The sequence below is a fragment of the Zootoca vivipara genome, chromosome 2 (genome assembly GCF_965207765.1).
Source record: "Zootoca vivipara chromosome 2, rZooViv2.hap1.1, whole genome shotgun sequence".
NCBI classification, from domain to species: Eukaryota; Metazoa; Chordata; class Lepidosauria; order Squamata; family Lacertidae; genus Zootoca; species Zootoca vivipara.
In genome coordinates this window covers 68,217,378-68,242,448 of record NC_142584.1, presented here as the reverse complement: position 1 = coordinate 68,242,448, position 25,071 = coordinate 68,217,378, and the positions used below count along the sequence as shown (strand labels likewise).

Below are 25,071 nucleotides of genomic sequence, written 5' to 3'. Positions count from 1 at the left end.
TGGGAGACAGCCCTCTCAGTAGCTGCTCCCAGACTTTGGCACTCCCTTCCTAGAGAAGGTAGACTGGCTTCCTCCTTCTCCTTCTATCACAGACGAAGACTTTCCTGCTCCATCCAGTTTTGGGGAATTGATTGTTTCTAAGGAAAGGGCTGGTGCTATTTTTATTGTAACTGTCAGTATCCCATATCTGTTGGTATGCAATTGCTTTCAAATTATTGCTTTTCCTGTTTTTAGCTGTTTCTATTTTATCTGTAAGCCGAGTCCTGGTCTGGGGAAAAAGGTAGACTATAAATAAATATAATCATCATCATCTTTGGTTTCTCACCACATATGTATTTATTATATTACTCCATAAATTACTAGGGATGGGATGGACAACATGTCAAAATACATTTTGACATTAAGATTCCATCAGGCAGCCCTGGAGTTTTAAAAACCCCAGGCAGTTAACCACAATGCAAGTACAGCATGGTCAGTAGCAGCTTTTGTATCTTCCATCTTTCCGTCTGAATGGCATTACAGTACACCATCATTTCAATTTGCATAATCTTTTCTGGGACACCCCAGAGAAAGACAGACAGAGACCCACAAAGAGATTGTGACACATTAGGAGCCAGGTTAATTTAAGACCACCAACTTGCTCTGCTAAGGCCCTAAACCTCCCTGCTGGTAATGACTGCCTTGCTCTGTTGACCTTGAGGTGAAAGGTTCCATCTCCTTTTTCCAGGTCCCTGGGGCTAACTGTTCTACCCCTTCTATGGATTGCTTCTGCCATGGTCACATTTTAATGCATTTTATTTTAGCTGACACACTGTGGCACAGAATAATTCGAACAGTGAAACAAATTCCAACTTAATGTTAACAGCTCAATCCTACAGCCATTGTCATTTACCTCTTTCAGCACTTTGAAATTTAGCTGCTGCTTCATTACTCGTTTTTAAGATTATTATCACTAGTGGTCGCCTTCCCTGCTTCTGATGTGGCAACAAGAATAAATAAGGGCAGTAATCACTCCACACATATAGGTTATATGCATGTCTTCCTCACCAGAGGAGTCAATGAAAGGCTCTACTTATCAGTGTCAGTGGAAACTTTGCTTTAAAAGTCATCAGGACCGCACTGGAGCAAAAACAAAACAAAACTAGCATAATCCCAGGTGTTCCATCATGCAGGTACAGACAGCTGTATTGTTATTTTGATATGAAGTTGTCTTATACTATCATTATCCATCCAACCTACTATTGCATAATCTTCTCCAGGCCTTCCACCAGAGATCTTTTAAGGTGGAGATGGTTAAGGATTGAACCCAGGACCTTCTAAATACACAAAGTGAGGTTATTCTACTATTTATATTCTGCCTTCCTATAAAATACATACGGTATACATGACAGCATGTGGTCAAACTTTCACATCTTTGGTCTCCTATAGCCCAGCCATAAAAGTGGCAGGTGTTCCAACAGCAGCAGTGAAATAATGCTAGTCATAAGTATTTTCTAGTAAGTCACAAGTCACAGCCCTGTAAACACTTGAGAAATTGTAAAGAAGCTGCACAACTGTCCAGGATGTTCTTTTGCTTTGAGGACATACTGAAGGAAAGCATATCAGAAGTCACTTCCTGTCCTCCATGTATGCTGACTCTCCTAGCCCCACAAAGTATACATTCAGACTTTGTGCTGGAGTTACATTGTAGATGTAGACGTAAATTAGTGGTTTTTCCAGTCCAAGTCTGAAATCAGTGGTTCACAGAATATGGGCTATATTCTTGTTTTTACTATGCTTAATTTCATTCAAGTCAACAACAGAAATTAGATTCAAACATGCACACTCCTAACAATCATACCACCCATAGATATAATGCTTATCTGTAAATATGGGGTTGTCAATCAGCCCCACCTGCCAAATAAAATAACACGATGTTCATACATAGGGGGATTTTTTTAATAACTTTGTTAAGAATAGCCACCCTGTTTTTTCCTGAGAAGAATACTGAAAAAGATATATGCATGTATGTGGGAAGTCACCAGCAAATGTCCAGGTTATATAAATAGATCTTCTCCCCCACCTCATCCTTCCTTGGGAAACAAGGATTGACAGCAAATGGAGGATTCAGGATGCTGCTTTCATTTTCCATCACTGCTTATTTCCCTCCTGGGAACATGTTCCCAACTCTTAACACTGAGGATAGGGAGTGGAGCAGAGAGGTTTTGACGCAGAATGCTAAATGGAGAACTACAACCCATCATGGCTTAGTTTTGCTCTCCTAACTTGGAAAAACTCCGACAAATATCAGTGCTACACAATGAGAACATAAGGTCTAGGCACAGGGGTTAACCAAAAACACCCACTGTTCATGGAGAAGCAGAATGGGCTCATCAAAGACTGAGCAATGACTGATACCCATAGCAAAGCCATTGTTCCAGAACATCACAATGACAACTGGAGTTTTATCACTAAGGAAGGAAGGAAAGACTCTGCCCTCCTGTAAAGCCTACAGACTTATCCGCATTGACCACACACACAATTTTGATAAATCTTGTAGCACTTGCAGGGGTGGTGATTCTTGAAGCTCTTGGAATGGAATGAACTCTCTGAACCAGAGAAAATCCTATTTTCCAAAAATGGTATAATGATGTATGCCAAGATGTTGGAGCCATTTCCATGTGATGAGGCCGATACACACCTGCTAAAGAGAGCAGCAGATGAGGGGTTCTAATTATTATTCAGCAACAGTGGTCTTGGGTGTTCCCACTGAATGTGAGCATAAACACTGATACAAGCAGAACAATGGGCTTTGAACTGGCTGCAGCAGTAAGTGAATGGGGAAGCTGTTCATGGCTCTCTGGGTACTGCATTGTCTTACTGTGTATATGCAGAGACTAAGCAACACTCCCCAGCTGGTGATCCATGTGAACTTCTCTGCTGGCAGCACTGCCACATCAGAGGCAATGCAGTCAGCTCTGTCATCAAACAGTTAACTCTGGGTAAGGGAACATAGGAATTGTCTTGTTGCATTATATGCAGACTCATCTGAAAACTGAAAGACTGAATCATCCAATTGGTCATTCTATATCTAGAAGTAGTGGTGTAGTGTGCGACGGGGTGAGCTACCATTGCTCGGTCTCTGCTCCTGCCAAACTAGCAGTTCAAAAGCACATCAAAGTGCAAGTACTGTAGATAAATATGTACCGCTCCCGCGGGAAGGTAAATGGTGTTTCCGTGCGCTGGTCTGGTTCATCAGAAGCGGCTTAGTCATGCTGGCCACATGACCTGGAAGCTGTCTGCAGACAAACACCGGCTCCCGTGGCCAATAAAGCAAGATGAGCGCCGCAACCCCAGAGTTGTCCGTGACTGGACTTAATGGTCAGGGGTCCCTTTACCTTTACTATGAAATAAGTGGGGGGTGCTTTGTCCCTGTCCCCTCCTGCTCTACTATAACACTATCTGGAACCTAAGGTGAGAAAGTTAGTGCTGCTACTTCTTGAAGATGGATGAATTAGTGCTGCTCCTTTGAAGCACTCCAAAGCCAAAAGCAATAGAAGTCCAGGCTTCCTAACATCTTCAGGGACAACCCAACCACCTGCTCCTCCACTCCCCCCCTTAATAAAATCCATCAGTGCTATTTTCTTTTAACCTCCAAGGACTAAGAAGAGTGGTGGTGGTAACACAACTCAGTGCTAGAATGAAAGAGTTTATATGCAGCCTTGAAAAGGAATGTTTACCCTCACATGAATGCCCTATATAGAAAAGCCTATATAAATGAGTGGCTCTACCCCACACATGCCCTCCACACAGAAGCTCATAACCTGCAATGACGTATAAACAGTGTACATGAGCCCTGACACTTCTGTCTGAGGCTTCAATGCCCATGGGCACATGGGTTTGTCTGTTTGTTTTCTAAATGTGATGCAAGAGCATTCTTTCTGAATGCCCCTGCAGTAAAATAATCATGCAGAATCCTCAGTCTGGAACCTTACACGCCTGTCCCTAACCTCTTTCCTTCCTGCTCAAATATAGAATTATGGTCTGTTCCTGCTGTTTAATCTGCCAAGTAGAATCTGGGCCAAGTGGGAGGAGGTGTCAGGCACATTAAATCTCTCACCTTTCTCTAAGCCCTGGCTGCAGTTTATTGGCAAAGTTGGTGGCCTGGGCCATGTTAACAGCCCACATTGATTAACTCTTCCTCCTCATGTTTCCCACTTTCCTAGCTGTGCTCTTCCCCACCCCCTCCCTTTCTATTCATCCACCACCTCCCTAGAAAGAGAGGCACATAAAGACATACAAATTATCGACTCAGGGAAAAAACCCAATTAAAGACAGCTCAGTTTACAGCTCTGGTTTCCCAGCTGGCTTTTAGGCAAGGCTAGAGGTTAATTCTCATTAACTGGGAATAACTGAAATAGGGGTTCAAGGGAAAGAAATGCATTGCAGAATAAAGAGAGAAATGTCAGTGATGGGTTGCAGAGGCTTGCTGGTGTTTTGCCAGCACCTTGCCCTTTAAGTAGCCGTCAGTTGCTACCACCAGGCAATGACTACTGTTTGGACATTTCCTGGAAGCTCCACCTGTGCTAGAAGAAGCAGGACACAGTCCCTCTCACTCATCTGTCTCTGTCTATAATCTTTGAGGTGGGAAAATCTTGTCCCCTCTTCAAAAGGGGGGGGGGAGACCACCCAAGTAACTACCCACAAGGTACAACACAGGCAGGTGATATGACATTTCCTCTAGAAGTTGCTAACCCACATGTTTTTATCTGTTGTCATCCATTTGTCTCAAGAGACAATTGAGTGCTCCTTCGGGGGTGAAGTCAAACCTGCATTAGCAAAGTATCCTCCCTGGGATACAAGCCTGGGCAGTGTGTATGGAGGTTCTAGGCTACCCAGACGGCAAGACCTCGCTGGTGTGGTCCAAAGGAAAGCAGAGCAATATGTTTGGCACCAGCTTGGTTGCAGGAGTTCCTAAGAGGCAGCATACAAAGGACCATCCAATAGTAGGACCTCCATTCCAAATTTGTGTAGGGTTCACGCCTTCACCTTTTCTTGTACCAAAGATATCCCGCAAGAGAGCAGAGGTTTGAGATCAGAGTTTTCCTTCTCCTAGATGAAAAACTCAGGTTTTCCATCTAGCCCAGGTTGATGAGCCCTGTCTGCCCCCACTTCCCTCTACAGCATGTGCAGAAACTGCCTTCTTAACCATTAGACCCACTATTGTTCTCACTCACTCAATCCACTGGAGCCTGTCATTGTATGCAGGGGAAGACCCAGACTCACTGAGGGTTTGAGACCCATTGGCTCTCCTCACCTGGTTTAGCTGGGCAGTCGAAGCCGTTCCTGGGGTGTGGCCGCTGTCGCATGCTGACAGCTTCTAGGAGCCACATGCGCTAAGTGCAGGGTGGAGATCAAAGATGGACAAACTACCCCAGAAAGAGCATGAAGTGTCCCGCACCAGAGGTACTACCCCTCTGCTAACACCCCACATGGTTTTATCACCTATCATATATTTACAGTGCTCTGAATTTAAAAAAAGTCTAACTTTTGCATTGCTTATTAAAAAGGATCTATTCCATTCCTTTTAGATTTATAGAGAAAACTTCGGCGGCCCAGCGCGCCAGGCCCTGCCCGGTGGAGCGCAAGTCCGGTGTCGCCGTTGCTGGTCCTGCCCGCGGCGGGCAAGAAACAGAAGGCGTGGCGTCGGGTGGGAGCGGCGCCTCAGAGGTGCACAAGGCGCAGTTGCTCAAAGCATGCACATCCATCCCCAGGACAGCGCATGGCTCCGGCTTTCCAGCTGGGAAAGGGGGCGTGCCCGAGGGATCTCTGAACCATGGCGCTGGATAGGCTTAAGACGGCCCTGTCTAAAATAATTGAATTTAACATTTAAAAAACCAACAATAAGTTAAAATATCAGTTTCATACAAAACAGCAACAGCAGACCAACAGTGCAAAACCTACACAGTACTTCACAACAAAGTCAGTCTAAAACTTTTATTTCCAATATAAAAATGTTTTCATGAGCTGCGCAGAGGGAATCAGGAAGAAATATCCATTTATAACTGACTTTCTAAATCATGCACAGATTTGCAAAAGAAAGCATTAACCAATATAATGTAGCTTTCAGTAAACAGAATTAAAAATGAGATGAATGCCAGCCCATGAATCTTAACCACCTAAGTGCTAGAAGATCAATCTTTTTTAGATGCTATTCCATAACCCAAATACTCTAGCTGCTGACAGATCAGCTGCAAATACAGGTCAATGGACTTCATAAAGAAGAAAGTGAGTGAAAATGTAAGATTATTGCTCTAAGCAATGGCTTAATTTTAATTTTACTTGTGGAAAGTCAACTTCCAGTGAGGGGCATTCATAATACATCTCATGCTGTGATATCGCCAATATGTACTCAGCCCTTCCTTACTTTTGACTATGCTGTTCAACATTGAGGCATGCAACTGCCAACTCCTTTACACATAATTAGATTGTATACCTGATTACAACTTATGCAACTGAGAACAAATTTTAGAGAACACACCTGCAAACATGTTAAGGGCATTAAGCCCAGGGCAAAGGAGGGCAGTGTGACTGTAACAAGAATTCAGTCAAAGGAGGAAGCAATTCCTTGGAAAAACATATTGTGGGGTGGATAGAAGTGCTGAATGCAGGGGAGAATGATCTCTTCAGTAGGAGGAATTGCAGGTAGTCTTATTTGGAATTGTGGGAAGCAGTTACCTGCTTCCTGAGAAAGATTTTATTTAATTCCCTTGGCTTTACGAATCAGGGAGCATTGTTTCCATGTTTATGTGCATAACTGTCAGCAAACTCCAGGTAAATTCTTCCATCCCTTTCTATGCCTTCACCATTCAATTTGTTTCCAAACTGCCTTCCATTTCATTGCCAAGTCCCATGATTCATTATTTATTATTTCTGCTTTGGTCAAAGCTTCAGGACCCCAGAGTCAAGTGATATGGGGTTGGGGTGAGGAGAAACCTTACTGGCAAAGGTAGAACTTTCCCAGCTTTTTGATTGTAGAGTAACAGGAAACCAAATTCTCCTATAAAAAGGCTCAAAGACATTATTTTTCTAAGTCATTCATTTGAAACCGCCCCCCCCCTTTCCTAAGATACAGAAATCTTTCAATAGGCCCAAAGAAGGAACTCAAATGAATACTTATACCATTAAAACAGGGGTGTCAAACTCAAATTCATTGGGGGCCGCATCAGCAGTTTGGTCACCCTCAAAGGGCCGGTTGTATCTGTAGGACTATGTGTCCACTCTTTATTATCATAAATTATTGTCACTGCATTCAATTATTACTGTTTTTTGTAATAATGTAAGTAATAACTAGCTCTGAAAGCAGAAACATAGTCAAAATAAAATGGCAAGTAGATATTCAAATGTACAATTATTGTACAATTTATTGAAAAATGATTTTTGGTAACTGCACTGGGTGGTGGAGGCTCGCTAGGGTTTCATGCAGGACCTTTGCAGAGCTACTGGTACCTGGAGATGCTGGGGTCCTTCTGCATGCAGGACAGATGTTCTGCCAGTGAGCCACCACCCTTCACCAAAGGGACTGGCTGAGGTTGACTCACTGGAGCTGCTCTCCTGGTTCCAGGGTTTAAGGGCCAGAAGTATAAAGCAGCATCCTATGTTTCTGAGGAGAGGGAGAGGGAGGGGAGGGGAGGAAGGAAGGAAGGGAGGGAGGGAGGAAGGAAGGAAGGAAGAAAAGAGGGAGTGGGAGGGAGAGAGGAAGGAAGAAAAGAGGGGAGAGAAAGAAGAGTAGGAAATAAGGAAGGGAATAAAGAAGGAAAGAAAAAGAAAGAGGGAGAGAAGACGGAAAGGGAGAAAGAAGGAAGGAAGTAGAGGGAAAGAAAGAATAAGAATGAGGGAGAGGAAGAAAGATGGGAAGGACGGAAGGAAGAAAGGAAGGAAGTAAGGAAGAAAGAAAGAAAGAAAAGAGGGAGCAGGAGGGAGAGAGGAAGGAAAGAGGTGAGAGAAAGAAGAGTAGGAAAGAAGGAATAAAGAAGGAAAGAAAAAGAAAGAGGGAGAGAAGACAGAGATAAAGAAGGAAGGAAGGAGAGGGAAAGAAAGAATAAGAACAAGAGAGAGGAAGAAAGAAAGCGAAGGGGGGTCGCCGCCTTGATTCAGCGGGTGTCCATTTTAGGAGAAGTGCGTAAAGCCTCAGAGTTGCACATTCATGAGGCTGAGCCGCTGCTGAGCTCACGTTCAGGAGGAGGAGGAGGTGAGGCAAGAGGAGGAGGCGGCAGCGGCTTGCCAGGTCGGTGCCCGGCAGCGCCGTGTGGAGAGTCCCGAGCCTCTGGGACGCAGCAGTGCTCTGTAGCACTTTGAATCCTCCTCCTCCTCCACGCGGCGCTGCTGGGTGCTTTGTCTGTGCTACAGCAGCAGCAGCAGCCGTTTCCAGGCGCCGAGCCGTGGCAGGAGGAGGAGGAGGATTCAAAGTGCTACAGAGCACTGCTGCGTCCCAGAGGCTTGGAACTCTCCGTGCGGCGCTGCCGGGCGCTGACCCGGCAAGCTGCCTCCTCCTTCTCCTGCTGTGGCTCGGGGCACTCCACGCAGCGCTGCTCCAGCCGCCTTTCTACCCCCCCAGGCCCCAGCTGTTTGTCGGCGCGGCACTTCAGCAGCAAGGTCCCACTGCTGGGTCCCGCTGGCTGGGGTGCTCGGCGGGCCACATGACGAGGTCTGGCGGGCCGGATTTGGCCCCCGGGCCTTGTGTTTGACACCTATGCATTAAAACATAAAGGTGGGATAGATTATATTTCTGTCTACCACTTGTTCTCTGTTCATATTCCAAAGTTCTTGCTTGTAAAAGAGAAGGGCACTCAGGAGTGCAGTTCTAGCCAATGCAGAGCTTGAAGTAAAAAATGCATGGTGCTGGAGGACAGGGGCTAAAATCAGACTTGTTACTAAAAAAAACTAAACATAGTCAAGTATTATGACCTTCCATGTTCTTGACAACCTTACATTTTTCAGTCCCAGGCGGGCAACAAAAGCAAAAAGAAGAGGTTTGTCAAGCCATAGGCAGGTCCTCACAAATGGTCTGTGGCCTATGTTCAGTTTGGTGCATCACAGAAGGTGTGCAGAATCAATACAGTGGTACCTCGGTTTATGAACACAATTGGTTCCGGAAGTCTGTTCATAAACTGAAGCGTTCATAAACTGAAGCGAACTTTTCCATTGAAAGTAATGGAAAGTGGATTAATCCGTTCCAGAGTACTTAAACTGAAGCGTTCATAAACTGAAGCGAACTTTCCCATTGAAAGTAATGGAAAGTGGATTAATCCGTTCCAGACGGGTCCGCGGAGTACTTAAACTGAAGCGTTCATAAACTGAAGCATGGGTGTAATTGGTTCCGGAAGTCTGTTCATAAACTGAAGCGTTCATAAACCGAAGCGAACTTTCCCATTGAAAGTAATGGAAAATGAATTAATCCGTTCCAGATGGGTCCACGGTGTTCATAAACTGAAAATTCATAAACCGAGGTGTTCATAAACCGAGGTTCCACTGTACTGGATAATTAACTCCAACTGCTGCCACAACAACCCTTACTATAACAGGGGGCTAGGCTTCCCCTGACAGCTTACTGAATGTGGTTAAGAAGTTTTACAGAATGAAGTACACAAAAATACAGAAGAGCTAGGAAGAGGATATTATAATATCTGTATGAGTCAAGTATCACACTGAGTCAACATAACTGTGATTTCGTACCTGAGGTCAAGCATATCTCAACCCAGTGGCATATCAACTAGTCCATATTGCCTCCAAAATCAATTAATCTATTTGTTACAGCTAAAAAATAATTCAAAGGAACAGGAGTAAAAGAGGACAGGGTGTCACAAGATGATTCACCCCTGCATGACAAACTGCACCTACCAAAAGTTCTTCCATGAAACTATTAAAAGCACACAGTTCTTCCTTTTTACTTTGGCTACCCTGCATACAGTGAGTGCAGAACAAGTCATTTGCATTCATAATTTAGCACTGAAAATTCCTAAATAAATGCTTGCTTAGGAAAAAAAAAATCTGAACATCAATTTCAAGTGTTCAGAGCGCCTCAAGTGTCCTATCAAGGTGTAATCCTAACAGCCACCCTGTAAAGATATATGTATCAGTATCCCCTATATTGCAGATATGGGTGGTACAGTTATTTCTGTTGATTTCTCTGCTAGAGAGATGCAGGTGAAGTGTTCTAGACATACTTAGCAATCACTTTCATGCATCCCTGTGTTTGCAGGGCCAATGTGACTGTCAAATATCCTGCAGATTAGCTGCAATTACAGCTCATAAAGGCCAGAGGATGCTCCCTATTGATCTAATAGCATGTCTGTGCTTCTCTCACCACTATTACCAAATCTGTGCTCCCATCACCACTATTACCAATCTCCTCCTGCCACTGACAGTCCCCAAATCCTGCCAGTACAGAATCATAGAATCATAGAGTTGGAAGAGACCACAAGGGCCATCCAGTCCAACCCCCTGCCAAGCAGGAAACACCATCAAAGCATTCCTGACAGATGGCTGTCAAGCCTCTGCTTAAAGACCTCCAAAGAAGGAGACTCCACCACACTCCTTGGCAGCAAATTCCACTGCCGAACAGCTCTTACTGTCAGGAAGTTCTTCCTAATGTTTAGGTGGAATTTTCTTTCTTGTAGTTTGAATCCGTTGCTCCGTGTCCGCTTCTCTGGAGCAGCAGAAAACAACCTTTCTCCCTCCTCTATATGACATCCTTTTATATATTTGAACATGGTTATCATATCACCCCTTAACCTTCTCTTCTCCAGGCTAAACATACCCAGCTCCCTAAGCCGTTCCTCATAAGGCATCGTTTCCAGGCCTTTGACCATTTTGGTTGCCCTCTTCTGGACACGTTCCAGCTTATCAGTATCCTTCTTGAACTGTGGTGCCCAGAACTGGACACAGTACTCCAGGTGAGGTCTGACCAGAGCAGAATACAGTGGTACTATTACTTCCCTTGATCTAGATGCTATACTCCTACTGATGCAGCCCAGAATTGCATTGGCTTTTTTAGCTGCTGCATCACACTGCTGACTCATGTCAAGTTTGTGGTCTACCAAGACTCCTAGATCCTTTTCACATGTACTGCTCTCAAGCCAGGTGTCTCCCATGTGAATGTGACAGAAGCCTACTTACAAAAACATTGAAAACACAAAAATAGTCATACGGTTGCAGGGTAAGTGTCCACCTATCACCTCATAACTCACATCAATAAATATTCAAAAGATGATGGCTCTTAAAATGTGCAAACATGTTATGCACAAGGTTCAGACTTACTGGTGATGAGCTACTGTGGGCTCCACACAACCTGTAATAAATACCCAAAGCTAGACACAAACAATATTTTTGTCATTAAAATGACAATGTAATTAAACACATTTACTGACAGATCTTAAAAAGCAAACTTTTAAACTCACACTATTCATCACATTCCCTGCAAATCTCTCACATTTCTTCATGTGCCCAACACATGCAATTTCATGCTGCAAAAATCTGAAAAGTAAAGGAGCAGCACAGTATGAAAATAGAGGCCTTCATGTCATATCCTGGCAAGAAGTTGCAATCTATAAATACACCAGCCCTGAGATACACAATGATCCATTTCCCCTGATTATGGAAAAGGAAGAAACATTTGCAGGAATTTGTACCTAAGCTATAGGCTTCCTTTGCTGTTACTGTAGTGGATAGTTACATATAGATGCTACCCTGACCAAAGTCATACTCTTTCATTTTTGAGGCAGCACTTTGCATTTTGCACACTGTATGAAATACAGTGCTGTATTTCCCTTGTTATAATGCCATTTCATGCTACATGCAACTTGAAAGTACAATGAAAAGTTCAAGTATCTTAAGTCATGTGTAGTGTATTGTCTTTTATCATATCACTATAATTAGCTGCAAGCGCACAGGAAATAAACACACTCACGCAAGGCGACAGTCATGTCCACACAGAATTTGCTTTGCCTTTTCTCTGTGTTATTTTTTTAAAAAAACAGCACATGTGAACATGTGCACCTATACATAACTCTTTAATATTATAGATCTTTTTTATTATTATTAGATTTTAATTAACTTTCTTTTCTGTCATTACAAACATCTCATACCAATAATATACATATTACACATCTTCACCTCTTCCCTCCTGGGCTTCCCGCAGCTTCCATTTCTGGTTCGTTACCCCCTTATTGCATACTGCTGTATCTTATAAGCCACTATATCATTTCTTCGTTGTTTTAAGTGTTCTCTATCAATAAAGATGTGAGTGTTTATTTAAATCCTGCCATCAAGTCGATGTTCTTTCTTTGTTTCTGCAAATCTATCTATCTATATATATAAATGTTCCCACTGTGTGCGCGGATGAAACAGCCTTTCACCGTAACCGCTGAACCGAATTGTATCAAATTAGGACAAAGCATACCTTGCCCACCAGGGAGGGATTTTGCATAATTTCCCCCCCCCAAAAAAGCACACCTTTCATACCTAAAATAATGATTAAACACAAAAAAGTGGCGCCCAAATTATACATCACCAGCAGAAGCTCTGAAGACTCCAGCAGCATCCAACAGAAAGGCAGATTGCGCGCTGTCACCAGCAAAAGCTCTGAAGGGCGGCGCCAAATAATGGCGTCATCAACCGAGCAACTGAAACCACCAAGGCGGCCATTACCAGATAACCCACGGAGTTAGGCCTGGCCAAGGAATGGAGATACAGGGCGGAAGCCTCGGTTCGCATTTAAATACTAGCCCAAGCCAAGGCCGACAGACTAGGCCTCGCCTCTACTTTAAAGCCTACAAACTAGGCCTCGGCTCTACTTTACAGCATAGCTGCCAAGTTATCCCTTTTTTAAAGGGAAATTCCCTTATGCTGAATAGGCTTCCTCGTGAGAAAAGGGAAAACTTGGCAGCTATGCTTTACAGCCTACAGACTAGGCCTCTGCTCTACTTCACAGACTAGGCCTCACTCTACAACCTACAAACTAGGCCTCTACTCTACTTTAAATACTATCCTGAGTGGAGCCCTGGGTGGGGGGGCCAAATAGGTCATGGGCTGACATAGGGGGGGGATACCTCATGGGACACTACAGGATGGGAGTAATCACAGGGATGAGACACAACAACCGGGGGGGGGGTGGAGGAAAAAACACATAGTCCAGGGGGGAACGGACACATCCTCCACCTTTCCTGGGAAACAAGAACCCCGAGTCAGGCACAGCAAATAATAATAAGAAAACAAAAATAATTAAAACAACAAATCCAAGGACAAAGTTCATACATCTGGAAAAGCATATTACCATTCAAAACACAAATGAAATCAATACCCCCCCCCAAAAAAAACCCACAGCAATGTGTGGCCGGGTCAGCTAGTATATTATAAAAGCTTGCCACTCTTTTTCAAAGTCGCTGTTGTCCTTTTCTGCTATCTTTTAAGGTTTTTGTGAGTATGGTTAAGTCGGGAGAGCTTCTCTATTGACTTAAAACTAAAACATAACCCCCAGGTCTGGATCTTGGTACCCTCTAAGACACATTCCAGATACAGAACTTTTAACAAAAGGGATGGGAACAAGTTGGGGGGGGGTTGCCAAGCCAAGTATAGAAACAAAGGCAGCCAGCTATCTGAGACTTTCAGGGCCTCCATCACACCCACCACCACATCTCCCTCCTTTCCCACCGCTGGTCCTTCACCTCCTGCAATATATAACATTCCCTGTCAACTCCCTCTTTCTTCTCTTCGCTGTAATGTGCTCTGCCTAATTTCCCCCTTACCAGTGCTATCCCCAGCAAGGTGAGCACTTCAGCCATGCAACCAGCATCAATTCAGTGATACAGCACAGAGGGAACACTATTTTCTAACCACTTATATTTGAAAGACAGAATTTGAACAAAGCAGTAGCATAAAAAAGAATATGAACATTCAGTCATTGAGAGTAAAATAAAGAATAAAATGTCCCACAGATTTGTCCCTACCCACCAGAGGTTAAACATAGAATGGGAGAGGAAGGTGGGAGAAAGAGGTGCCAATCCAGTTCTGCAAGATTTAAGCCACTCCCTCGGACAACCATAATAGCAACACACAGTTAGTTCACTTGGAAATTCTCAGTAAAAGAAAAATGCAGGTTTTACTACAAGTTTGCTCATGTGTTGCTCTTCATTGAGCATGCAAGCAGAAGCAGTACCAGGACAAAAAGGCTAATTTAGATCAGACTCATAAGAGGCATCCTCCTCCCTGTGAGGTCAATTAATTAATTCAATGCAGTATCCTTCACAGGCAATCATTTCCGCATGCCAGCTAGCCCTGAAGATTTACAGTCAGTCATCCCAACACCTGTTTCCTCCTCGGCATGGAAGATCCATATGCAGCACTGCAGTCCCCTCCTAGGAAGCTCATATGTGACTTGCTGCCAACTTCTCAGCACACATAGCAGCTTGGGTTCACTGAGCTGTCAATCTGCTGTCTGTACTGCCAGCTATGGTGCTTGACTCTAAAAAAATCTGAGGAAACTCCTCAAGCTGCAAGGCCAGTTATCTCCAGATGGAGAGAGACACTGAAGTGCAATGCACTACATGTGTGATTGATGTAGGCTGCTAGCCCAGGGGCTTCTCAGAACCTATTCCAGAAAAGTGTTGCTCATTATCGTGGCTAGGATCCCAAGAAAATCTGCTGCTGGAAATAGCATTCTTGGAAAGATAGAGTGGCCACTCTAGTGAACCTGAAATTAAAACAGAACCTCCAGGTCTGGATCTTGGCGCCCTCAAGAGACGCATTCTGGATACAGAACTTTTATCAAGCCATTAATTGCCAGAAAACATAACACAAGTAAGACCACAACTACGCTATAACACCGATTTAACATAGTGACTGTGCCTTACCTTTGAAAGTGAGCTGCACTCTTGGAGTAGCAAAGAGGTAATCCTTGGAGTAGGATGGCCACCAGCCTACAATTAGTAAGGTTGCCCAAAGCAAAAAGCCAACGAGGGGCATAGTGGGAAGAGGTGTGAATCCAAAATCCAGGCAGAATTCTTAGGGAATCTATAAGAGATAGGAATGTGAAGATAGAAACATTATTCCCCAGAACAAGTTATGAGACAGGAAATGAACTAAAATTCTCTGGTTAAAAGTCATTCTATTATTCTGCTCAACTCCACCCTTGGGAGGAGAAACTTGCAGGTTTAACAATTCACCAGTCTGTCCTTCAGAAGCCTAGCCCATTTCCCCAGTGCACAGTCTTTGTCAATCAACCTAATTGCAATTCTGAAATTAAGATTAGGTGAGAGAACACCTAATTTTGGAGTGGGGAGAAGAATACTGTTGCAGCAGTGAATACTGTATGGCCCAATCAAAATGGGCTCATAATATATTGTGCCTCCCCCATCATACCCATTATACAGTGCAAGATGGCTATACTAAATCCAAAACGCAAACCTATGGCTGTGATTACCTATATCAAGTTACATTTCTCATTGTGAATGTGCACACAGCAGAAAAATTAGTGAGAGAATCAGCCCTACCCTATGACTAAGAGCTAATCTTTGGGGGTTCCTGGAGCACACAGGAACCTGAGCTTCAACTTTCTTGTTCTGCATTCCTTTAACATTATGGTTTTAGCTGGCCTTATACACTCCCCTATATTGAGGGTACTCTGGCACATGTCACACTTCAGAGCATCTTCCACATAATTATTTGGATTAACTTTGCTTCTCTGTGTGTTTTGTGAACTTTTCATTTGGGTTTCATTGAGCCCTGAACCATTCTTAGCCTTTGATAAATATTTTTTTCTCTTCAAGGTAATAGATAAAGAAAACAACAACTGCAGCACATGCCATAAAGAACTGATATATATTTGGAATGGAAAATTCTCCCTTCCTCTTCTGCCCACCTCTTCTCTTGAATGAAGGGGCGGGGTGGGGGGGAGTCCAGACACTGCTAGCTAGTATGCAAGTTCCCAGAGGCATTTGTTACAGCAGCTTTCTGTATTTGAATGCATAGAGAATAATTACATAACACAAAAAAATCCATCAATAACATTAGTATTTATTATTTAAGTGAGATTAATGTAACTTTTTGAGTTGGTTGCGGTACTCTTACGCACACTTTGACAGTGTGTATCTTTTCACTGACTGAACTCTTAACCAGGGTCATTGCCTTTACCACCAGAACATCAGCTTCACAGTGTAGCTGGAGCAGCCTCCAGAAAGAATGAATACCAGACCGTATAAGCCCAACTACAATTAACAAGCTCACATGCTGCTCTCATTTGGTAAAGTAAACAAGGTTTGATTGAGGGGCAGTAATCAAGTCGTCTCCTCTCAGGAATGAAGAGAGTCCTTATAGCCCTATCCTATGGCAGTCAGAGCCAGCAGCCCACCCACTGGGGGCTTCTCCACCCCCACAAGAGTGCCCCTTCCCTACAGAGAGAAAGAGAGGAGGATGGGGCTGCAGCCCTTATGATGTACTACCTCTTTACCCTCCTGCTGAGCACAGAAATGCAGTGAAGGGGGGGAGAGGACTTGTATGGTACATTCTCCACTTTCTAGTCAGGAGAAATATGTACTTAATTATTTAAAACACACACACACATAAAGACAAAAGGCATTTTTCTTAATAGTAGATTTTTTTAAAAAAAAAAAAAGTTTGTGTGTACCACCAGCTGGGTTCTACTGGGCCTCTGAGCTGGGAAAAAATTGACAGACTTGCCTAAGTAGAGTGCCAGGGGCCCTGTGAAAATGGCTAGCCAGAAATCAGATGGGATAGTTTATGTGGAATTTAAAACATTACCTTTATTCATCACAAAGTGTAAGTTACATACAGCTTTCTCCACTTCAGCTGGCACCCCACCCCAACACACACATACCACTTTCTAATACACAATGCACCTTTGCTGAGTCCCTCTGCATATGAACCAAAGATAGCTTCCTTGGCCCTCTGTTTCTCTGGAGGAACTGTCTTTTATACCACTGGATAATGTCCACTCAGTCACACATGATACAGCAACTGAACTGTTTTGATTTGTCTGCTTTCTGCACTTTCAGTTGATGGATGCTTACAACAGCAGTTACTCTAGGACAGGCATCCCCAAACTTCGGCCCTCCAGATGTTTTGGACTACAATTCCCATCTTCCCTGACCACTGGTCCTGCTACCGTGTTTCCCCTTTTTTAAGACACCGTCTTATAACTTTTTTTCCTCAAAAAAACACACAGTGTCTTATTTTCAGGGGATGTCTTATTGTTATTATGTTTTTATGGTATCTGTGGTTCCGGGCGGTGGGGCGGCAGGCCTCCTCGGCCGGGCCATGAAGACAGGCCACCCGTGCGCCTTCCGAGCTTGGCCAGCTGAGCTTGGCGAGGTGGAACGCCTCCGAGGAATGTGGGACCCGGGCAAGGCGGCACTGAGAGCCCCCACGGCCGCGCAGCCATCGCCCTCGTTGCCGCGTCCCTTTCAAGCCTCTCGCTCAAGCTTGGAAGGAGCCGCGCGCCCACGGCTCATGCAGCAAGGGCCCTCCCGACTCCTTCCCAGGCGCCCCTTTCCCCTCCTCCTTGCCGGTTCTGGGCAGCAGGCAGCAGGCAGGAAGAGGCCAGGTCGCTGGCTCGGCGCTCTGCCTGATCGGCACTGCGGAGCGCTCCGAGCGATCGGCGTTGCGGAGCGATCGGCGCTATGGAGCGCTCCGCTCTGCCGCCGCCGGTTCTGGGCACTGGGGCGGCAGGCCTCCTCGCCGGGCGCTCTGGCGGCGCAGAAGGGGCCAGCAGCGCTCCCGCCGTGTGTTGCCCCGGTGGTGCGGAAGGGCCTGCAGGCCTCCCGTCACCACTCTTCCTTGGGCCATGCATCCCACGACACTCCGGCGTCGCGGAAGGGGCCAGCAGCGCTCCCGCCGCCGCCTGTCACTCCAGCGGTGCGGAAGCGCCCGCGGGCCTCCCGCCGCCGCTCAGCCTTGGGCCATGCAGCCCTCCAAGGGATCGGCGCTGCGGAGCGCTCCGAGCGATCGGCGCTGTGGAGTGCTCCGAGTGATCGGCGCTGCGGAGCGCTCCGAGCGATCGGCGTTGCGGAGCGATCTGCGCTGTGGAGCGCTCCGCTCTGCCGCCGCCGGTTCTGGGCGCCGGGGCGGCAGGCCTCGCCGGGCGCTCTGGCGGCGCAGAAGGGGCCAGCAGCGCTCCCGCCGTGTGTTGCCCCGGTGGTGCGGAAGGGCCTGCGGGCCTCCCGTCACCACTCTTCCTTGGGCCATGCAGCCCACGACACTCTGGCGTCGCGGAAGGGGCCAGCAGCGCTCCCGCCGCCGCCCGTCACTCCAGCGGTGCGGAAGCGCCCGCGGGCCTCCCGCCGCCGCTCAGCCTTGGGCCTTGGGCCATGCAGCCCCCAGGGGTTGCTACGACCACATAACACCCAGCAGCAGCAGCAGCAACAGCAGCGGGAGGACAAGGACGGCGCTGCTGCTGGGTCCCGCTGCCTCGAGGCGAGCGGCGCTGCTGCGCGGAGGTATGGCTTATTTTCAGGGGGTGTTTAATATTGCACAAATGCTTTAAAACCTGCTATGGCTTACTTTCTGACTACGTATTAAAAAGGGGGAAACACGGTAGCTAGGGATCATGGGAGTTGTAGGCCAAAATATCTGGCGGGCCGCAGTTTGGGGATGCCTGCTCTAGGATAACTGCAAACCATTCCTGCGCCATTTTATCATACTTAACTATATCAGCGTAAATTAACACTTCACAAGAATTAGTTCAGAGTTTGCTACACTGGAGAAATGGGACAAAACACAGAGCCCTAGATTGGCAATCAGAAGAACTGTTTAATCAGTGGAACTGCAGGCTTTCGGTGCAAACTACTTTCCTCAGAAGTCAATGTTAAAAACTCTCATTAATTTTAATACAACAAATATATATATATATATATGTCATTGAGATGCATCCAGCTGGAAGACTTATTGTATTGGGGAGCTGAATAAATATAGGGCAAATTGCAGAAGTGCAGAGATGGAACAGGCGGAAAAGGCTAACAAGCAGATTAGAACAACAGAAATAATATTGAATGCAAAAGCACCAACACACTATGCCATGGTGACTATGATGTGTGCTTCCAGTCGTTGCAACAAATCTGTCGGCTCTACCATCCCTTTTGGGCAACTGCATAGTGTTATCATCACAGGCAAGAGTTCAAATGACTACCAGGCATGGTTATGTTCTACCTCCAGTGCTGGAAACATTTTGTCTCTGATTACCAGCTACTGAGAATCTCAAATGGAGAGAACCTTGTTGCATTCAAAAATAGATGGGCCTTTGATCTGATCCAACAGGACTTTTCACATACAGTGGTGCCTCGCTAGGCGAAATTAATTCGTTCCACGGGTCTTTTCTTATAGCGAAAAATTTGTCTAGCGAATCCCATAGGAATGCACTGAAATTTTTTTTGCCCATAGGAATACATTAATTGAATTTCAATGCATTCCTATGGGAAACCGCGATTCACTAGACGAATTTTTCGTAAAACGCATTCGTCTAGCGAGGCAACCTCCGCTCGAAAAATCCTTTCGTTAAGCGGAAATTTCGTTAAGCAGGGCGTTCGTTAAGTGAGGCACCACTGTATTTTTAAATTTGGAGCCAGGCTGATCATCTTCCCCTCCAACCAGACAGTAGGTAACATTTAGTTTTTCTGTCCAGCTGAACCTGTGAAGTTTGCAAGATCCCTTGGATTCAGTATGTGGCATTCAACCACAGCCTTGGAGTCGTACTGGACACACACACACACAAAAAAAATTCCTTCTTTCTTGTTCAGTAAGAAGGAACCCGTCCTTTCCCAGCTCTTAAAATGCTCATTTGAATGGATCACAAGGATTCGAGTCCTTTTCCCCTACCACATCAGGAAGATGATGGCAAGAGGCATGCATCAAAGGTCTCCTTCTCATGTTCTGTTTCTATTGTACTAAGAGTACATATGGATGCAGTTATAAAGCACGCTAAAATTATTCAAACAATGTGTGCACATGTGAGCAGGCAAAACCCCTTTAAATATTTAGAGTTTCTTCTTGCAATTAAGGTATCTGAAAACCTCAAACCTAATTTACTGCATACACATTATTAGCACTTCAGCCAGTTTCTTAAGAAATTCTTAAGAACAATTTGCAGTAAAATGTACATACACATACCACAACTAGGGAAAGGAAAACCAACCCAATGGCTCCCTATGGAAGCACTTCCCTGTGTGCTCCAATATGATGAATGCTTTGGGGGGGGGCATAATTGCTACCAACACTGCCTCCTCTGGTTCACTGGTGAGATGCAGGGAAGTGGTAGTTAATGACAGAAACAAACTTCAGGGATTTCACAGGAAAATCCTTGGAATCAGTCAAACAAATCCAGACTGGCTCTATGGACGTTTAGGGTAATTGATGGGCCCCCAGGAGAACACAGCTTTATTCGGTTGTGGGCAATGCACCACAATTGCAGGAGTTAAAATTTCCCCAGGGGCAATATATCATAGCAATTTCCTTTGCACTAGGTAAATATTTGTATTATTTGCCTGTCTTTCCACATACATTCACACATCCCCTTTTGGAGATTCTTCACTCAGCGCACACATCAGTTCTTTTTGGAACCAGAATGTCTAAAATCCAAATTACCCTGTGAAATAAAAGCTACAATCGGCTGCATTTAAATCAAACCCCCGCCGGCCTTGGGAAATAGTTCTGGCAAATACCAATATTGCATTTGGATGGTGCTGTGCGTGCCATTGAGAGTGAGTGAGATGGCAAACAAAGGAAAATAGCAGAGAAGGGGGGGGGAGGGAGCGGGAGAATGTAAGAAAAAGAGAGCAGAAAGGAGAAACAGAAAGCTGGGAGAGAAAAGCAAAGCGATCAGGAAAATACTGTACTGTTCTTGAGAAGTGTTCCCTGGCTCTAAAGTGTCAGTCTGTCTCCTGATGGAATGTGTCACTGTGTGGACTTAGGGAAAAGCTAGTGTGTCATGCTTGGAGACCAGAGGTCCTTTTACATATGAAGCTCGGCCACTTTTCAGTCTCCATAAATAAACAAGAGATTATTCCATCCACTTCTGATCTGAGCCGAGATCGTAATGAAAGGAAAGGAAGATTGGGAACCCCTTCTGCTGGCTCCTAGTGCATCTGTTCAGGAAGAGAGGGGTCTCTGATCAGTTTCAGTTTGTAAATGTCAGTGCATGCATCTGAGCCTCCTGAGAAAGGAGCTTAAAGAACAGGAAATGTTTGGAGAAAGGCAAAAAGAAGGGGAAAAAATCAGGAATACAACAGAAATTATTAATAACTCCATGACTAATGTGTGCATGCACACAACTGGACAATGATGCCAGCAAAAGCTTCCATATCTTCTCGTCAGGGCACAGGGTTAATAACTTTACCATACTACAGTCATACTACAGTTTAAGTACGCCTCGGTTTGAGTACTTTCAGTTTAAGTACTCCGCAGACCTGTCTGGAACGGATTAATCCACTTTCCATTATTTTCAATGGGAAAGTTCGCTTCAGGTTAAGTAAACCGAGGTACCACTGCACACTAAGCTGCGACTCTGATCCCCTCAGTGGCACCATAGCCCAATTTCTGTGTCTCCCTGGACAAGGCATAGGCAAACTCATCCCTCCAGATGTTTTGGGACTACAACTCCCATCATCCCTGACCACTGGTCCAGTTAGCTAGGAATGATGGGAGTTGTAGTCCCAAAACATCTGGAGGGCCGAGTTTGCCTATGCCTGCCCTGGACTATATGGAGACAGGCAGAAATCTCTTGGAATGTTTTATTCCTTCTAGTCCATTCTTGGGTTGGTATTCACAAGGAGCAGAAATCTATGTACTTCTTCTTTTTCATATTCACTTTCCCTTACCAAATTCATGCATAATTATGAGAATTCTAACAATTGTAGTAGACACAAAAGGGGGTCTATTAGACACCTATTCTTAAATTGCTGAATATAAAGTATGCAAACTTGTTTCATACTGAATCAGTCAATCAGTCCATTTAACCCAGTATTCTCTATTCTGACTGACAGCAACTCTCCAAATTCTCAGAAGGGGTCTTTCCTAGCCTTGTTAATTGAGATCATTTTAAGTCAGCGATGAGGAACCTGTGATTGTTGTTGGATTCCAATTCCCATTAGTCCCAGCCAGCATAACTGGTCATAGTCTCACAACATCTGAAGGGCTGAAGGTTTCCTATCCCTGCTTTAACTGGGGAACCAGACATCTTTGCCTACCATGAGTTTATTAAGAATGGGGATATGCTGCTGGATTAAGTTGAGGACTATTTAGGAGTGAAAAAGGGAGCAGATTTCTCTTTCTTGTCTCTTTTTGCCTACATCAATGGTATTTTTCTCACCCAATGTTAAATTATTCTCAACTGTACAAGGAAATAGTAAAAATGTGAGAAACGTCCACCAGTTTAAAGTCACACACACATTCCTACCTGTTTACATATGCATGTAGTACTTTCTTACATTACCAAGCTCATCATGAATAAAGTAGCAGAAATGTGTTCTACGGCCTTTTAGGAGCAAGGCCACTCAGGGTAATACATGTTTTTAGTTTTGTTTTTAAGAGAAAAATAAAAAGGGATTCACAATTAATAAGGGTTAAAATACTTGCTGATATATCTGGCCATATAAAAATCAAAATCTTATAAACTAGCCTGTGAATGTTATAGTATATAGAAAAGTACATTTCTTTGCTGTGCCTGTACTGCTCTACAAAAAGACCTCACACACACTTTGAAATGCCGGACAAAATAATATCAAATTGCATGATTACAGCCATATGATTAATTGTATTGTGAGGGACCCTCACTTTTCAAAGTTACTGGTCAGCAAGATACCCTTGGCTGATCTGCAAATTTGATTACACAATGCCATCTGTACAGCTCTATTCCTGAAGACATGTGTAGTTAAAAAAAACTAGGCATACTGCAAAAACCAATTCTATAAGTTTAGTACAGTACACTCTCCAACTGCAAATCCTTACATAGACAAAATAGCACCACCCACCACAAGAGGGAGGTAGCAGCAGACTCAGGGGAACCTTAATGTTTGCAGAAGTACAAAAACCCTTTGGGGAGGAAAAATCCTAAATGGGTACCTCAAAACAGTCTAGTGAGGACTGAGCATGCTCATTGACCACAAAATGTTGGCTGAATATTGAATGGGGAGGGAAGAGATACAAGCGAGGTGGATGGAGTATCCTGGAATGTAAGACTGGCTGAACAGGAGCACTCCGCACTGCAACACTTTGTTGTAAATTCCACTTATCATCAGTATAACTCAGTATATTTTCTCTGACATAATTCAAATGCTTTTAGGGTGTACGCATAAAAAACAATAGCATTATAGGATGGCCTATCATTTAGTGTTTGTTTCCTAAATTATGTATTGGGAAGCAAAGTACACTCCATGACCATCTTGGCTTGTAGCTGTTTCTGGTCCTTTGCATCTTCTATTGACTAATCTTTGCTTGGATATTGATTTATTCAAATGGCTGGCCCTCTAAGTGTTGCATCACAATAAGTTCCACAGGTTAACTGTACATTGTGCAGACAAGCACTTCCTTTAAGTTCAAATTCTGACACGTGACACTAAAAAAATTTGCTCAAGCATTTCTTTCCTTATTTTTGCCAGATGTGAATGTTGTTAACATAGGATCTACTGCGTTAGAGAAATTGACAGTATAGTCAAACTGATGCAGGTTTTACATTTGCATTATAATAGAGCAATTTAAGAGCACACCAATTTAAGCCTCCCAAGTGAAAATACCCTGAATGTTGTTTGTGCAAGACAGAAAGCATAAGAGAACCAATTTTTCCTTCAATTGCATGTTCTCGCTTTTGTAGGTTTTGAATTGCAGACCCAAGGAAATGCAAAATACACACATATAACAACAACCCCTGCCCTCCACTTAAGTCTTATTTGTCTTCCATCCAAACCACAGCGAGAAGTGAGGCTGCTCAGGACAAGGGTAGAGCCAGAAAGCAGACGCCTGCCTGGTTTCTCAAGTTTCCTTATTTGATTAGCGCTATACAGTACTGTTTAATTGATTTGATTGGCTAGAGATCAACAGATACACACACACACCTTTTGACTAAAAAGGTACCCTTGGTTATCCAGCAACAGACTGCTATGTATTGTTTTTTGTGACACCTGGCAAACACCGTATTTCCACTCCTCTCACACACAGGAGAGGATGCCTCTTTTGTGATAGTGCCACCTAGGGCATATTCACCAGCCAAAAACAAAGAACATAAGCTGCTCCCCCCCTTTGCTTCAGAGCTGTTTTTCACCATATGTAAATTATGCCCATTTAATCAATTCACCAATCAACAGATAGCTTAAAAACTCCTAAGCTGAGCGGGCAGGCCAGCTTTTCACAAGTGAACCTTCAGAAAGCAACTCTGCTCTAGTCGGTCCTGAAGGGTGGCTATATGCAACCTACGCTTGCCCAGAATGCTCATTCGCAGTACAAAAGCCACCCCCACCCGCACACATCTTCCACACGAGCTACTATCGCGTGCCAAGCGCGAGAGGCCCGAGACTCACTCGCGACTTGTGAAAAGCGCTCCTCTTCTCGCACTTGCTGGCCCGGCGAAGGCGCGGGCGCTTGAAGCCGCGGGAAGTCATCGCCCCCCAAAAATGAAGAGCGGAGCGTGTGTACCTTGGCTCCCTAGTAACGCACGGGCCTCGAGCTCATTAATTAATTGCCCGCCAGTTGCGCGCTTTACGCGGGCACAAGAAGAAGCCGAGCGACGCTGAAGCGGACGCGGGGCTGGCAGAAGAGAGGGCCGAGCGAGCGAAGGAGGGGCAGGCCGACCGACCGAACAGCCTCGACGGCGGCCGCCTTCCAGTCTTCGCACAGCGTTTTTACCTCAGGGAGAGTTGGCAGGAGCGGCGCGAGGCTCAGGGCCACGCCCACCGCCCTCCTAGCGGAGCTTCTGGTGTGCCGGGAGGAGAGAAAAAGAAACCACCACGCGGCGGGAGGGGAGAGGGAGAAATAAAGGCGGGCCCGGGAGCGGAGCGCGCGCGTGAGCTTTCACCTCAGCAGTCCGTGCTGGGATGA

General features: G+C 44.9%; 1 protein-coding gene across 9 annotated transcripts in view; it reads right to left on the bottom strand.

The window, feature by feature from the left end:
* The window catches only part of SEMA3F (semaphorin 3F), a 126,073-nt gene that overhangs the window by 98,488 nt on the left and 2,514 nt on the right, over positions 1 to 25,071 (bottom strand). For 4 of the 9 annotated variants that reach the window (XM_035105991.3, XM_035105997.3, XM_035105993.3 and 1 more), the window contains exon 2: positions 14,889 to 15,048. In XM_035105991.3, coding sequence (XP_034961882.1) covers positions 14,889 to 15,000 — 112 coding nt within the window. In that variant the 5' untranslated portion in view covers positions 15,001 to 15,048. Of the gene's footprint in view, positions 1 to 14,888; positions 15,049 to 24,554; positions 24,994 to 25,071 lie in introns of those variants that run through there. The other 5 variants (XM_035105992.3, XM_035105995.3, XM_088662146.1 and 2 more) reach the window with 5 other exon arrangements.